General features: G+C 48.3%; 1 protein-coding gene across 4 annotated transcripts in view; it reads left to right on the top strand.

Annotated features, from left to right (window-relative positions):
- CTNNA2 (catenin alpha 2) overlaps positions 1-17191 on the top strand; it is a 1425647-nt gene that overhangs the window by 965698 nt on the left and 442758 nt on the right. For all 4 annotated transcript variants that reach the window (XM_083180541.1, XM_083180424.1, XM_083180611.1 and 1 more), the window contains exon 8: positions 2000-2080. In XM_083180541.1, the coding sequence (XP_083036667.1) occupies positions 2000-2080 (81 nt within the window). The remainder of the gene's footprint in view (positions 1-1999; positions 2081-17191) is intronic.

The following is a 17191-nucleotide window of genomic DNA, read 5'->3' as shown; positions in this document are numbered from 1 at the left end:
CCCAGCATTGCAAAATGATGGGCGTGTCCTTTGAAAGGCTGGGAGTGGCCGGGAGGTCCTTTGCTTGCTAGGGGCGGGCGCATGAGTGACGACCTGGGCTATGAACACACGCAGGCTGGCGAGCAGATCAGGAACTGGGCCCTATGTACTAAGGCTTGGAGAGAGAAAAAGTGGAAAGAGAGTAGGCACAAGCCAACCAGCTACTAGCTGCCATTTTTTTCAAATATGTCAGTTGGGAGCTGATTGGCTTGTGCCTTTTCTCTGTACACCAGGCATGTCCAACCTTGGCCTTCCAGCTGTTGTGAAACTACACATCCCAGCATGCCTTGTCATAGTTTCAGAATTCCCCAATAGCAAAACTGTGGCAAGGCATGATGGGAGGTGTAGTTTCACAACAGCTGGAGGGCCAAAGTTCGACATGCCTGCTGTACACTTTATCTCTCTCCAAGCTTAGTAAATAGGGGTCTATGTTCCTCTACAAATCCTTTATCTGTATTTTCTCTTTCCGGATTATATTAACTCCCCTGTTTTGAATGAACGCTAAGAAGTTCTCTGACAATAATTCCGCGGAGAACGGCGTAAAAAAAGCCCTTCTTTTGCTGGAAACTGTGTTATTATCTGAGCCGACACGCTGACACAACTATTAGCAGCGACGTACGGTAAGGAATAAGCAAACGGAACCTATAGAAATGGCAAAACGGCTCTTTATTAGGGTCACACAACGGAGCCATTGTCGGGGATTTCAGCCAGGATAAGTGTTTATAGATCATCTCTGTTTTATTTTCCCTTTTTACCCAGCGTCGAGACGCACTAAATGCCACTTACTGGTTTCCCTGCGGTGAGATACACTTCTGTTACCGGTGTCGGGGAACCGAGAGCACTTTGCAAACTTCCCTTTGAAGGTTCTTCGCTGTTACTGATACATAAGATAAAAGGTGCTGGCGCCAATTACCTGCGTCGTATGGGTCAAGCTGGCTTTCATGTTTTACACGCATGTAGGTGACCTCAAATCTGACGTATTTTGGGGCGCCGGCGATATTTTGCCGGCAGAATTTATGACCACTTTATTGCTCTTAAAATTTTCACGATATTTCTACTGAAAAAGGTGACAGGAGCCAACTTGGAACAGAAAGGGGGGCAATCCGTTCCCATAGCAACCGGGCAACTCAAAGCAATGATCTGAGAGTTTGCTGTGGTTTATGTATCATGTAGTATTATTATTCTTAGAATTATTTCTGTTGTGCTGGGAGTTCAGTATGGTATCTGGGTGATAGATCGGCGGTGTCTAGCCTGACACCATATCGTCGACTGGTAAAAAAAGGTTGACATGTGCAATTGGTTGACACATGTTTTTTTTCTCTCTAAATTTCGACCGGTGTCAACTCCAGAGGTGGGGCTTCGCCTCAGTCCACAATTCAAACGCCAACTGCCATCTGTGACATCACTGCCAGAAACCGCCACCCGCGACATCACAATACAATTAATGAATATTTAATTAGTGTAAATTGCGTCAATCAGCACCTGCGGCAGCAATGTTACGGACAATGGGCCTGATTCAGACCAGGTGTAAAGCCTGCGATTTTTGGTAGATGGACAAAACTGTGCTGCACTGCAGGTGGGGCAGATGTAACAGATTCAGAGTTAGATTTGGGGGAGTTATATTGTTTATGTGCAGGGAAAATGCTGGCTCCTTTATTTTGACACTGCAATTTAGATTTCAGGTTGAACACACCACACCCAAAACTAACTCTCTCTGCACATGTTACATCTGCCCCACCTGCAGTGCAGCATGGTTTTGTCCATCTGCAAAAACAGGCCTGAATCAGACCCATGAGTGCGGTGCGGACATGAGTGCATAATGCTGTACAGCATGGGGGGTCAATAGCTGGTAACCCAGATGGTATAATATATGTGTGTGGGGCTATATATTGCTGTTGTTCTTACCTTATTGTTGTGTTATCTGCAGACAAATCTCACCCTGTTTCTTACTTCTTTTCAGTCGGGAAAAAAAGAAAAAGGAGACCAATTAAACATCGCCATAGACAGGATGACCAAGAAGACACGAGACTTGCGGCGGCAGGTGGGTCCCCAGTCTGATATTGTGGTGGTGTTTGCCTTGTTCACTATAAATGACATAGACGTAGGTTCTCAGGCCCCCAGCTGACGTTTCCCAGGTCACCCGCCAGGAGCGCAGGTGCACCGGTTACTCACCGTCACAGGAGGAGCTACTGTAATTATGTCACTTCTGTGGTGAGACCTGGAAAACACGAGCTGTTTGTGGTCCTGAGGGCCGAGTTGGAGATCCTATGACCTAAGGAAGGGCCATCTTAAAAGCATTGTACCCCCTGGGCAAAGGAATGCATTTGGGGCCCCTCCAGACCCATTCAGGGGAAAGAGGTTAATAAAAAAAATCATAACAATCCCTCTTTCCACTTGCTTCTATACAGTGAATGGCTGTCAGTGCTCTGATTGGTGGATAGCTCCTATCATCCACCAATCAGCAGGCTGACAGCCTCTCACTGTTTGGCTGCAGGTTGGGAGGCAGGTAGAGAATGCTGTGCTCTGATTGAAGGATTGCTCCACCAATCAGCATGCTGACAAACACTCACTGTTTGGCTGCAGTAGGCAGGCAGGTAGAGAATGCTGTGCTCTGATTGGAGGATTGCTCCACCAATCAACATGCTGTCAGCCTCTCACTGTTTGGCTGCAGGTTGGAAGGCAGGTAGAGAATGCTGTGCTCTGATTGGAGGATAGCTCCAGCCATCCTCTGTTTGCCTGTGGTTCACAATCATGGCGACCAGGCAGCATCCTCTACCACCTTCTGAGTAGCTCAGGAGCCAGATGCCCACAACCCAATCCAGCTCAGCTCAAAGGCCCCCAGAATTGGGGGGACCTTGTGAAGCTGCCCATTGAGCCCTTACTTTAAGAAAGACCTGCGGGTGCACCCTCAAAGATTTATCTGTTCAATCTGCCTTGTGGGAAGGAAAACCTGGGAGCCAATGAAAATGGTCGTTTGGACAAATTGGTTAAATCCCTTTGATTTAACTAATTTATCTGTACAATCATATCTGTCTGTTTTCCAACCATTGGGATCCCATGGCTGATTGGTATTTGCTCTCATACTAAACATTGACAATTTGCAGCTGAAATGACAGTTAGAGGCATTACCTGGTTAAAGTCCTCTCAAATACTCTATGTTCATGTATCACCCTCCTAAATACCCCCAACTAGCAATCACCTCATATTTCTCTACATTTAAATCAACAGTACAAACACTGGGTTGGGATCATTTGGTCTACAGTATTATGGTCTACAGCATTATGGTCGACAGTCATTAGGTCGACATGGGTCTAGGTCGACGTTGGAAAAGGTCGACATGGTTCTAGGTGTAAAGGTCATTAGTTCGACAGGTCGTTAGTTCGACAGGTCATTAGTTCGACATTGTCTAGGTCGACAGTCATTAGGTCGACATGGGGTTTTTGGTACTCTTTACCTAGCACGGCGCCCACGATTTTGATCGTGGGCATCGCAGGTAAAAAAATCGCGGGCATCGCGGCCATTGAATGCACTAAAAATCGGGTGCGACGCGACCGACGCGATGCCCGTAATTTCCCATAGGGATCAATGTTAAATTTCTCAATTGACCCGATTTTTCTGTTCAATGCCTCAATTGACCCGATTTTTTCATAGGAAACAATGTTAAAAGGCCCACAGAGGCCAAATAGCCACCCTGAAGTGTGAAATGGCCCCCACAATTGTTAACGCCACCCCACGATCAACGTTAACCCGAAGCGTGGCGAGCGCAGCGAGCCCGCGTTGGGCGGCGGTACGCGTCCTACGACCTTTTCATACCCCCACTATCCACGTCGGCGTGGAGTTGAGAATAGAATAGTGTGGCGAGCGCAGCGAGCCACCGAGCCCGAAGCGCGGCGAGCGCAGCGAGCCCCGCGAGGGGACACGGATACCTTCACAGGTAAACGCGTCCCTTCGCGGGCTTCACAGGTATCCGCGTCCGCTCGCCACGCTTCGGGCTCGGGGGCTCGGTGGCTCGCTGCGCTCGCCACACTATTCTATTCTCAACTCCACGCCGACGTGGATAGTGGGGGTATGAGAAATGTAACATTGTTCCCTATGGGAAATCGCGGGCATCGCGTCGGTCGCGTTTTTTAGTGCATTTAATGCCCGCGATGGCCGCGATGGGCGCCGTGCTAGGTAAAGAGTACCGGGTTTTTCACTGTTTTTTTACCTGAATGTCAACACAGACGACATGGACACAGTTTAAAGTGCACCGCATACCTGTGTGTCGGGCACGGTGCCTCACTAAGCTCGGCACACTATTTTATTCTCCCACCATGCCCTAGTGGATGGTCGGGCATGAAATACCGCCTGTCGGCACATGTTAGCTGAAAAATGTTGACATTTTGACGGTCCACCTAGACAATGTCGAACTAATGACCTGTCGAACTAATGACCTGTCGACCTAGAACCATGTCGACCTTTTCCCATGTCGACCAAATGGTGTCAACCTAATGACGGCCGACCATAATGCTGTAGACCAAATGACCGCATCCCCAAACACGGCTTATATGTAATATTTGGTTCAGGAGGGATACTGTACATTTGCATCAAATGAGAAGTTCCATAGCATTACACATTGGTGTGATGGGCCTCTTGTACTGAACTTGATGTGTTTTATATACTGTATAGCTAATATGTGAGATGCTGGGAAAGGTAACTTTAGCGGAAAATGTATTGCAAAACCAGTTCAGAACTTGATATATTTGTCCTTAATTATCCATTGAAGGACACAAATATAAATCTCCATAATGATGCACTTCAGCAGTGGTGTCAAACTCATTGCCATCCAGCTGTTGTTGAACTACACATCCCAGCATGCCCTGCCACAGATTTTATATAAAGGATTGGTCAAACTGGGATGTGTAGTTCCACGACAGCTGGAGGGCCATGAGTTTGACACCACTGCGCTACAGCATATCAAAAGCCATTTCAAATCAGTGTACATGCAATTCACCAACAAATGTACCTGCGTTCGCAGCCTAGGCATCCCCTCGCACAGGTCTGCATGGCATTTGATGGTCGCATGGCAGCGAAAGGTATTCGGGCGCCGGGGGGAGAGTGGCCGCTCGGTGGTGCAGCGTTAAGGTGCTCGCTAAGCAGCCAACCTGAATTAGTCCCATAATACTCTTCCATTTATCCGTTATTCATGTTTTTACCGTTTACCACGTTATTGAAATGACCGTCACAGGAGCGGTCCTGACAGCGCGTAACATGGCAGCTCTGCTCCCGCCTCGGCGACGAGCCCTACCAGCCATGTGTAAAGACACTTTCCCCGATGTTTACATTAGTCCAATAAAAGATGCCGGATTCTGCAAAGACTTCGAGCTATTTCCATAAGACTGAAAGTCACATTAACTAACGTCGGAGTCCTTCTGCTGGTTGATAAATTTTATTTTATAGCAGATCTGAAATCAGGCACTAAGGGCTTTTTTTTCCCTTTTTTTTTACTTTTATATTTGTGTCATTTTTTGGTTGTTGTCGGATAAAACGAGTTTCTGCTAAATGTTTATCAGGATGACATTGGGTTTTATTGTACACTTAAGTGCTTCAGTGGAAATGGAGAGTGGTTTAGTACAGATGATTTACTCTCCCAAGTCTGCAATCATCTCCTCGCCACCTAATTATCAGCCCCAGTTTAATTTACTCTACACGTAATGTTTGCTGATGCACATATGTCCTCAGATCCCGGTATATGTGCTGCACGCCGCCGTTTAGCCTGTATAGAGCCGGGAGCTCGTTGCTGACCAGGAGATTCTGTATACGGCGTGTCCTACCTGTAGGCCTGCTCGGTGAACCGCCCCCTGCACTTTCGCAGGTTTTAGGGCGGTGGTCTTAAGTTCGAACACCATCGGTTGACAGGCAGTAGGTAAATACAGGAGAAAGGACGACACAATCAAAAAGGTGAAGATACAAAAGGTTAACATGAAAATGGATGACATAAGGTTTTTAAGGTTTTGTTGGAGTCTATGACGGTGTCGACATGTCCCAAGGCCCCCCCCCCCCATATGAATATATGAATATGTAATGAGCGGCTCGGCTCCGGCGCCCCCTGCTGGCTGCTGTGTAAAAAAAAAAATATATATATTTATTTTAATTAAATATATATTCATGTGCTTACAGCACATGAATAAAAATAGCATGCCCCTCCTCAGAATAAAATTCCTGATTTTTTTACACCAAATGTAAAAAACAAAACGCTTTATTTTAATACTTCTCCATAAAAAGATAGCGATTGCTACTCGGTGAATCATGGCGAAAAAAACCTTCAAATGTATTCGCCATGTGGTCATTGAATAGGGTGATTCACCGTTTTAGACAAAAATTCACCAAACAGCACAAATTCGCCATAAAAACATGGCGAATCAGGCTCATTGAATACCGCCCTATAAGGGAAGCCCAGAAACAGAGCACTGTGCCCCTCCTGCAGAGGGTCATGTATGTACATCTATGTCTCTGCTCCCTACCCACTTCTGTGTCTCTGCTCTATTCCCACATCTGTGTCTCTGCTCTTTTCCCACATCTGTGTCTCTGCTCTTTCCGCACAAATGTGTCTCTGATCTTTCTCCATATCTGTGTCTCTGATCTTTTCCTACATCTGAGTCTCTGCTCTTTCCCCACAACTGTGTCTCTGCTCTTTCCCACTTCTGTGTCTCTGCTCTTTGATCACATCTGTGTCTCTGCTCTTTCCCCACAACTGTGTCTCTGCTCTTTACCCACATCTGTATCTCTGCTCTTTGATCACATCTGTGTCTCTGCTCTTTCGCAACATCTGTGTCTCTGAACTTTTCCCACATCTGTGTCTCCACTCTTTTCCCACATCTGTGTCTCTGCTCTTTGATCACATCTGTGTCTCTGCTCTTTGATCACATCTGTGTCTCTGCTCTTTCCCCACATCTGTGTCTCTGCTCGTTCCCCACAACTGTGTCTCTGCTCTTTGATCACATCTGTGTCTCTGCTCTTTGATCAAATCTGTGTCTCTGCTCTTTCCCCACATCTGTGTCTCTGCTCTTTCCCCACAACTGTGTCTCTGCTCTTTGATCACATCTGTGTCTCTGCTCTTTCCCCACATCTGTGTCTCTGCTCTTTCCCCACATATGTATATCTGCTCTTTCCCCACAACTGTGCCTCTGCTCTTTCATCACATATGTGTCTCTGCTCTTTTCCCACATCTGTGTCTCTGCTCTTTCCCAACAACTGTGTCTTTGCTCTTTGATCACACCTGTGTCTTTGCTATTTCCCCACAACTGTGTCTCTGCTCTTTCCCCACAACTGTGTCTCTGCTCTTTCCCCACAACTGTGTCTCTGCTCTTTCCCCACAACTGTGTCTCTGCTCTTTCCCCACAACTGTGTCTCTGATCTTTTCCCACATCTGTGTCTCTGCTCTTTTCCCACATCTGTGTCTCTGCTCTTTTCCCACAACTGTGTCTCTGCTCTTTCCGCACAAATGTGTCTCTGCTCTTTCCGCACAAATGTGTCTCTGCTCTTTCATCACAACTGTGTCTCTGCTCTTTGATCACATCTGTGTCTCTGCTCTTTCCCCACATCTGTATATCTGCTCTTTCCCCACATCTGTGTCTCCGCTCTTTCCCCACAACTGTGTCTCTGCTCTTTCTGCATAAATGTGTCTCTGCTCTCTACCCACTTCTGTGTCCTCTGCTCTTTCGCCACAATTGTGTCTCTGCTCTTTCGCCATATCTGTGTCTCTGCTCTTTTTCCACATCTGTGTTTCTGCTCTTTTCCCATATCTGTGTCTCTGCTCTTTTCCCACATCTGTGTCTCTGCTCTTTCCCCACAACTGTGTATCTGCTCTTTCGCCACAATTGTGTCTCTGCTCTTTCGCCATATCTGTGTCTCTGCTCTTTTCCCACATCTGTGTCTCTGCTCTTTTCCCACATCTGTGTCTCTGCTCTTTTCCCACATCTGTGTCTCTGCTCTTTCCCCACAACTGTGCCTCTGCTCTTTCATCACATATGTGTCTCTGCTCTTTTCCCACATCTGTGTCTCTGCTCTTTCCCAACAACTGTGTCTTTGCTCTTTGATCACATCTGTGTCTTTGCTATTTCCCCACAACTGTGTCTCTGCTCTTTCCCCACAACTGTGTCTCTGCTCTTTCCCCACAACTGTGTCTCTGATCTTTTCCCACATCTGTGTCTCTGCTCTTTTCCCACAACTGTGTCTCTGCTCTTTCCGCAAAAATGTGTCTCTGCTCTTTCATCACAACTGTGTCTCTGCTCTTTGATCACATCTGTGTCTCTGCTCTTTCCCCACATCTGTATATCTGCTCTTTCTGCATAAATGTCTCTCTGCTCTCTACCCACTTCTGTGTCCTCTGCTCTTTCGCCACAATTGTGTCTCTGCTCTTTCGCCATATCTGTGTCTCTGCTCTTTTTCCACATCTGTGTCTCTGCTCTTTTCCCATATCTGTGTCTCTGCTCTTTTCCCACATCTGTGTCTCTGCTCTTTCCCCACAACTGTGTATCTGCTCTTTCGCCACAATTGTGTCTCTGCTCTTTCACCATATCTGTGTCTCTGCTCTTTTCCCACATCTGTGTCTCTGCTCTTTTCCCACATCTGTGTCTCTGCTCTTTTCCCACATCTGTGTCTCTGCTCTTTCCCCACAACTGTGCCTCTGCTCTTTCATCACATATGTGTCTCTGCTCTTTTCCCACATCTGTGTCTCTGCTCTTTCCCAACAACTGTGTCTTTGCTCTTTGATCACATCTGTGTCTTTGCTATTTCCCCACAACTGTGTCTCTGCTCTTTCCCCACAACTGTGTCTCTGCTCTTTCCCCACAACTGTGTCTCTGATCTTTTCCCACATCTGTGTCTCTGCTCTTTTCCCACAACTGTGTCTCTGCTCTTTCCGCAAAAATGTGTCTCTGCTCTTTCATCACAACTGTGTCTCTGCTCTTTGATTACATCTGTGTCTCTGCTCTTTCCCCACATCTGTATATCTGCTCTTTCTGCATAAATGTGTCTCTGCTCTCTACCCACTTCTGTGTCCTCTGCTCTTTCGCCACAATTGTGTCTCTGCTCTTTCGCCATATCTGTGTCTCTGCTCTTTTCCCACATCTGTGTCTCTGCTCTTTTCCCACATCTGTGTCTCTGCTCTTTCCCCACAACTGTGTATCTGCTCTTTCGCCACAATTGTGTCTCTGCTCTTTCGCCATATCTGTGTCTCTGCTCTTTTCCCACATCTGTGTCTCTGCTCTTTTCCCACATCTGTGTCTCTGCTCTTTTCCCACATCTGTGTCTCTGCTCTTTTCCCACAACTGTGTATCTGCTCTTTCGCCACAATTGTGTCTCTGCTCTTTCGCCATATCTGTGTCTCTGCTCTTTTACCACATCTGTGTCTCTGCTCTTTCCACACAAATGTGTCTCTGCTCTTTCACTACATATGTTTCTCTGCTCTTTCATCACATCTGTGCCTCTGCTCTTTCATCACATCTGTGTCTCTGCTCTTTTCCCACATCTGTGTCTCTGCTCTTTCCCCACAACTGTGTCTCTGCTCTTTCCCCACATCCGTGTCTCTGCTCTTTCCCCACATCTGTATATCTGCTCTTTCCCAACAACTGTGCCTCTGCTCTTTCATCACATCTGTGTCTCTGCTCTTTTCCCACATCTGTGTCTCTACTCTTTCCCAACAACTGTGTCTCTGTTCTTTCCCACATATGTGTCTCTGCTCTTTCCCACAACTGTGTCTCTGCTCTTTCCCCACATCTGTGACTCTGCTTTTTCTCACATCTGTGTCTCTGCTCTTTCCCACAACTGTGTATCTGCTCTTTCCCACATCTGTGTCTCTGCTCTTTCCCACATCTGTGTCTCTGCTCTTTCCCCATATCTCTGTCTCTGTGTCTTTGCTCTTTCCCCAATTTTGTGTCTCTGTTCTTTCCCCACATCTGTGTCTCTGGTCTTTCCCCACATATATGTCTCTGCTTCCACCCCACATCTGTGTCTCTGCTCTCTCATCACATCTGTGTCTCTGCTTCCTCCCCACATCTCTGTATCTGCTCTCTTCCCACATTTGTGTCTCTGCTCCCTCCCCAAATCTGTGTCTCTGCTCTCTCCCCACATCTGTGTTTCTGCTCTCTCCTCACATCTGTGTCTCTGCTCTTTCCCCACAACTGTGTCTCTGCTCTTTCCCCACAACTGTGTCTCTGATCTTTTCCCACATCTGTGTCTCTGCTCTTTTCCCACAACTGTGTCTCTGCTCTTTCCGCAAAAATGTGTCTCTGCTCTTTCATCACAACTGTGTCTCTGCTCTTTGATCACATCTGTGTCTCTGCTCTTTCTCCACATCTGTATATCTGCTGTTTCTGCATAAATGTGTCTCTGCTCTCTACCCACTTCTGTGTCCTCTGCTCTTTCGCCACAATTGTGTCTCTGCTCTTTCGCCATATCTGTGTCTCTGCTCTTTTCCCACATCTGTGTCTCTGCTCTTTTCCCACATCTGTGTCTCTGCTATTTTCCCACATCTGTGTCTCTGCTCTTTCCCCACAACTGTGTATCTGCTCTTTCGCCACAATTGTGTCTCTGCTCTTTCGCCATATCTGTGTCTCTGCTCTTTTCCCACATCTGTGTCTCTGCTCTTTTCCCACATCTGTGTCTCTGCTCTTTTCCCACATCTGTGTCTCTGCTCTTTTCCCACATCTGTGTCTCTGCTCTTTTCCCACATCTGTGTCTCTGCTCTTTTCCCACATCTGTGTCTCTGCTCTTTTCCCACATCTGTGTCTCTGCTCTTTTCCCACATCTGTGTCTCTGCTCTTTTCCCACATCTGTGTCTCTGCTCTTTTCCCACATCTGTGTCTCTGCTCTTTTCCCACAACTGTGTATCTGCTCTTTCGCCACAATTGTGTCTCTGCTCTTTCGCCATATCTGTGTCTCTGCTCTTTTACCACATCTGTGTCTCTGCTCTTTTCCCACAACTGTGTCTCTGCTCTTTCCGCAAAAATGTGTCTCTGCTCTTTCATCACAACTGTGTCTCTGCTCTTTGATCACATCTGTGTCTCTGCTCTTTCTCCACATCTGTATATCTGCTGTTTCTGCATAAATGTGTCTCTGCTCTCTACCCACTTCTGTGTCCTCTGCTCTTTCGCCACAATTGTGTCTCTGCTCTTTCGCCACATCTGTGTCTCTGCTCTTTCCCCACAACTGTGTATCTGCTCTTTCGCCACAATTGTGTCTCTGCTCTTTCGCCATATCTGTGTCTCTGCTCTTTTCCCACATCTGTGTCTCTGCTCTTTTCCCACATCTGTGTCTCTGCTCTTTTCCCACATCTGTGTCTCTGCTCTTTTCCCACATCTGTGTCTCTGCTCTTTTCCCACATCTGTGTCTCTGCTCTTTTCCCACATCTGTGTCTCTGCTCTTTTCCCACATCTGTGTCTCTGCTCTTTTCCCACATCTGTGTCTCTGCTCTTTCCCCACATCTGTGTCTCTGCTCTTTTCCCACAACTGTGTATCTGCTCTTTCGCCACAATTGTGTCTCTGCTCTTTCACCATATCTGTGTCTCTGCTCTTTTACCACATCTGTGTATCTGCTCTTTCCACACAAATGTGTCTCTGCTCTTTTCCCACATCTGTGTCTCTGCTCTTTTCCCACATCTGTGTCTCTGCTCTTTTCCCACATCTGTGTCTTTGCTCTTTTCCCACATCTGTGTCTCTGCTCTTTTCCCACATCTGTGTCTCTGCTCTTTTCCCACATCTGTGTCTCTGCTCTTTTCCCACAACTGTGTATCTGCTCTTTCGCCACAATTGTGTCTCTGCTCTTTCGCCATATCTGTGTCTCTGCTCTTTTACCACATCTGTGTCTCTGCTCTTTTCCCACAACTGTGTCTCTGCTCTTTCCGCAAAAATGTGTCTCTGCTCTTTCATCACAACTGTGTCTCTGCTCTTTGATCACATCTGTGTCTCTGCTCTTTCTCCACATCTGTATATCTGCTGTTTCTGCATAAATGTGTCTCTGCTCTCTACCCACTTCTGTGTCCTTTGCTCTTTCGCCACAATTGTGTCTCTGCTCTTTCGCCATATCTGTGTCTCTGCTCTTTTCCCACATCTGTGTCTCTGCTCTTTTCCCACATCTGTGTCTCTGCTATTTTCCCACATCTGTGTCTCTGCTCTTTCCCCACAACTGTGTATCTGCTCTTTCGCCACAATTGTGTCTCTGCTCTTTCGCCATATCTGTGTCTCTGCTCTTTTCCCACATCTGTGTCTCTGCTCTTTTCCCACATCTGTGTCTCTGCTCTTTTCCCACATCTGTGTCTCTGCTCTTTTCCCACATCTGTGTCTCTGCTCTTTTCCCACATCTGTGTCTCTGCTCTTTTCCCACATCTGTGTCTCTGCTCTTTTCCCACATCTGTGTCTCTGCTCTTTTCCCACATCTGTGTCTCTGCTCTTTTCCCACATCTGTGTCTCTGCTCTTTTCCCACATCTGTGTCTCTGCTCTTTTCCCACATCTGTGTCTCTGCTCTTTTCCCACATCTGTGTCTCTGCTCTTTTCCCACATCTGTGTCTCTGCTCTTTTCCCACAACTGTGTATCTGCTCTTTCGCCACAATTGTGTCTCTGCTCTTTCGCCATATCTGTGTCTCTGCTCTTTTACCACATCTGTGTCTCTGCTCTTTTCCCACAACTGTGTCTCTGCTCTTTCCGCAAAAATGTGTCTCTGCTCTTTCATCACAACTATGTCTCTGCTCTTTGATCACATCTGTGTCTCTGCTCTTTCTCCACATCTGTATATCTGCTGTTTCTGCATAAATGTGTCTCTGCTCTCTACCCACTTCTGTGTCCTCTGCTCTTTCGCCACAATTGTGTCTCTGCTCTTTCGCCACATCTGTGTCTCTGCTCTTTCCCCACAACTGTGTATCTGCTCTTTCGCCTGTCACACGTAGCCGCGACGGAGCGCGGCAGGTACAGTACTCACCCGTCCGCGCCCGCCGCCGGCTAGCGTGTGCAGGCTCCGGTCTGCGGTGTGCGGGTAGCGGCAGCTCTGGGTAGGGATGGCAGCAGGGGAGCGTCGGGTAGCAGTGTCTTTGCAGATAGTGGTGCTGGGAGGCCGGTGTCGCCATCTTGGTTGAGGGCAGGAGACAGATTGGCCCAGAGTGGAGGTTCCCTCCTCATCCTGCGCTGACAGCCAATGGCAGCCGTCCCCTGGGGATATAAGGGATCTGCCTAGGCTGTTCAGTGTCAGTGCAATGAGTCTTTGGAGTCATTCACAACTCCTAGCTGATTCCTGGATCCTGGCTCTTTCTCTCCTGACTCTGGTGCCTTGCTCCCTGCATCTTTCTACAAGGAAGTTTTCTCCTGACACCAATGCTGCAAGTCCCACCTAGTGCTTGTTCCTGCTTGTGTCCCAGAATTACCCTGCACAGCATTCCGCTGCCCTCCTTCATACAACTCATTCATTCCATCATCTTTCAGTCATCCGGATCCATTTCTTCTGTCATCAAATCAACCTCTTTCCGGATCCTCATCTATGTACTCTGGCTCATCAAGTATACGTTTCCAGATTTCCCTGTCCGTTATTAGTATTGTGCTGGACTCTATTTAATTTATCCAACTGTCACTTAAAGAAGTATTTGAGTGAGGTTTATCATTTATGAAATCCGTTATTAAACCGGCACGTTTCAATCCTACTCCTCCTGGTCCGTCTCCAGTTCCTGTGCACCACACGACTCCATCCAGCCCTTTAGCCGTGACAGTTTGCACTGACCCGATGGAATCGGGTGAAGCACAGGCCTCCATGACGGATGTTCTTCAAGGCATCATGGCTCGCTTGGAACAAGTAGAGGCTACCCAGCGTCAAGTGGCTCAATTTCTCCAGACCTTGTCACCACCTCAGGCGGCTCCCTCAGTTTCGGCAGCACCTACCTCCGGAGCTTCGGCTTCTGCTGCTCCTCCGGGGCCCGCTGCTCCTCACCATCTACAGCTGTCAACCCCCAGTAAATATGACGGGTCCCCAAGGGGGTGTCGAGGATTCCTGAATCAATGTGACGTCCATTTTACCCTCCAGCCTTCCAATTTCCCCTCTCCCAAGACTCGAGTGGCTTACATTGTGTCCCTACTGGCGGGTCCAGCCCTGGAGTGGGTGTCCCCCCTCTGGGAGCGTGCGGATCCCATCCTCAACAACTATGAAGAATTTGTGGCTTCCTTCCGTCGCATCTTCGACGAGCCTGGCAGAGTGTCCTCCGCAGCCACGGAGATCCTAAGAATTCGTCAGGGCAGTCGCCCAGTGGGACAATATGTTGTACAATTTCAAACCCTGGCTTCCGAACTCAGATGGAACGAAGAGGCTCTCGTCTCTGCCTTCTGGAACGGCCTAGCCGGCCGCATCAAGGACGAGTTAGCAACTCGCGATTCTCCTTCCACCCTGGCTGAACTCATTTCATTATGTAACAAGGTCGATCTGCGACTCCAAGAACGCCAACTTGAGAGGAATCGCTCTGATCGCCTTCGCCCTCGATTCCCTTCCAGTGTTGCACCCGCTTCCAGACCAACCCCGCCTCCTGCGGTGTCAACAGATGAGCCCATGCAAATCAACCGCTCCCGTCTTTCTCTCGAAGAGAAGTCCCGAAGACGGCGAGAGAATCTGTGCATGTACTGTGGCTCCTCAGCTCACCTGTTGGCTTCCTGCCCGCTGCGGCCGGGAAACGACCACTCCTAATCTCCACGAGGGAGGTCCGATTAGGAGTCTTGCTTCCATCTCCCTCTTCTTCTGATTCCACCATTCCGGTTACCCTTGTGTGTCCCCAAGGGAGAAAAAGAGTTCAGGCCCTATTGGACTCTGGGGCAGCGGGAAACTTCCTTTCGTCTTCTTTTGTCACCCAACATGCCCTGCCGGTGCAACCCCTGGATCATTCGCTGGCCCTCACTGCAGTGGATGGGAGTCGAATTCGTAGTGGACAAATCACCCATCAGACCACCCCGGTGACACTGCTCATAGGAGCTCTACATCAAGAGACCCTCGAATTCTTCATTCTTCCACAGTCCTCACATCCAATGGTCCTGGGCCTTCCCTGGCTCTCTAAACATAACCCACACATCGATTGGACCAATATGGAGGTCAAGGCCTGGGGAAGAGATTGCCAGTCTACCTGCATTCCACAGATCCTTCCGGTCTACCAGACCCATCCACAACGTGAGGATAACTGTCCTTCATCCTCTTCAGCTCCACCCTTGTCTATACCCGCACCATACCGTTCATTTACAGATGTCTTCAGTAAAGGAGGTGCCGACACCCTTCCTCCTCACCGTCCTTGGGACTGCCCGATAGAACTGGTGGCCGGGAAATTCCCTCCTCGTGGCCGCATCTATCCTCTGTCGCTACCCGAGACTGAGGCCATGTCCTCGTACATTCAAGAGAACTTAAACAAAGGTTTCATTCGACCATCTACTTCTCCGGCCGGGGCCGGGTTTTTCTTTGTGAAAAAGAAGGATGGCGGTCTTCGGCCATGTATCGACTATAGGGGCCTGAACGACATCACCATTAAAAACCGCTATCCCTTACCCCTTATCGCAGAACTATTCGACAAGATCAGAGGGGCGGCAATCTTTACTAAATTGGACCTGCGAGGGGCCTACAATTTGATCCGGATCCGTCCAGGTGACGAGTGGAAGACAGCTTTTAATACGCGCGACGGTCACTATGAATACCTGGTGATGCCCTTCGGCCTTTGTAACGCCCCCGCCGTCTTCCAACAGTTTGTAAATGATATCTTTCGGGACTTGCTATACCACTCCATCGTAGTCTATCTAGACGATATACTCATCTTCTCTCCAAATCTTCAACTTCACAGACAGACAGTGTCCGAAGTCCTACAACGTCTTCGCCAAAATCAACTGTTCTGCAAGTTGGAGAAGTGCGTTTTTGAGGTCACGTCCATTCCATTCTTGGGTCACATTCTCTCCGCCACTGGGATAGAGATGGACCCAGAGAAGGTGAGAGCCATCCAAGACTGGGCAGCCCCCACAACGCTCAAAGGAATTCAGAGATTCCTTGGGTTCTCAAACTATTACCGGCGATTTATCCGGAACTTCTCTACTATCGCTGCTCCCCTCACTGCTCTCACTTGCAAAGGAGCTGATCCAAGCCGATGGTCGCCAGAAGCATCCTCTGCCTTCCAGCAGTTAAAAAGAGCATTCGTGACGGCACCAATCCTCCTCCAACCAGACCTCGACAGGCCCTTCATTCTCGAGGTGGACGCATCCTCGGAAGGGATCGGGGCCATCTTGTCACAAAAAGGTGAGGATCAAGAATTACACCCTTGTGCCTTCCTCTCCAAAAAATTCCTTCCGGCAGAGAGGAATTACCCCATCGGGGAACAGGAGTTGCTTGCAGTCAAAACTGCGTTAGAGGAGTGGCGATACCTTCTGGAGGGGGCACGGCATAAGATCACAGTGTATTCAGACCACAAAAATCTGTCCTTTCTTAAACAGGCTCAGTGCCTTACTGCCCGCCAAGCCCGTTGGGCCATGTTTTTTGAACGCTTTGATTTCCAAATTAAATTCCGACCTGGAACCACGAATACTAAGGCGGACGCTCTATCCCGCTCCTTTGAGACGACTTCTGACCTAGAGACACCTCCTCGTCCAATCCTCGATCCGGTGGTCTTCGCCCAAGTAACCATACAGCCATCTCCTCCTCCAGGTAAAACGTTTGTTCCCCCCGAACTCCGCAAGAAAATATTGACATGGGCACATTCTTCCCGCTTCGCAGGGCACGCAGGAGCACAAAAGACCTTGATGTTCCTGTCACGTTCTTATTGGTGGCCAACCATCCGACACGACGTAACCAGCTTCGTCGCCTCTTGTGTGAGATGTGCTCAGCATAAGGTGCCCAGAACAACTCCCGCTGGTCCTCTCCGCCCTCTAACCATTCCCACAGAACCATGGACCCATCTGTCAATGGACTTCATTTGTGAACTACCTCCCTCAAAAGGTCATACTGCAATCTGGGTAGTGGTTGACCGATTCTCTAAAATGGTCCATTTTTTCCCACTAAAAGGTCTCCCCTCTGCTCCAGTACTGGCCCAGCTATTTATCTCAACCATTTTTAAACTCCACGGACTGCCCAAAGAGATTGTATCCGACCGCGGAGTACAGTTCGTTGCAAAGTTCTG

This window comes from Crinia signifera, chromosome 1 (genome assembly GCF_055691185.1).
Source record: "Crinia signifera chromosome 1, ASM5569118v1, whole genome shotgun sequence".
Taxonomy (NCBI): Eukaryota; Metazoa; Chordata; class Amphibia; order Anura; family Myobatrachidae; genus Crinia; species Crinia signifera.
This window is presented reverse-complemented; position numbering and strand designations above follow the sequence as displayed.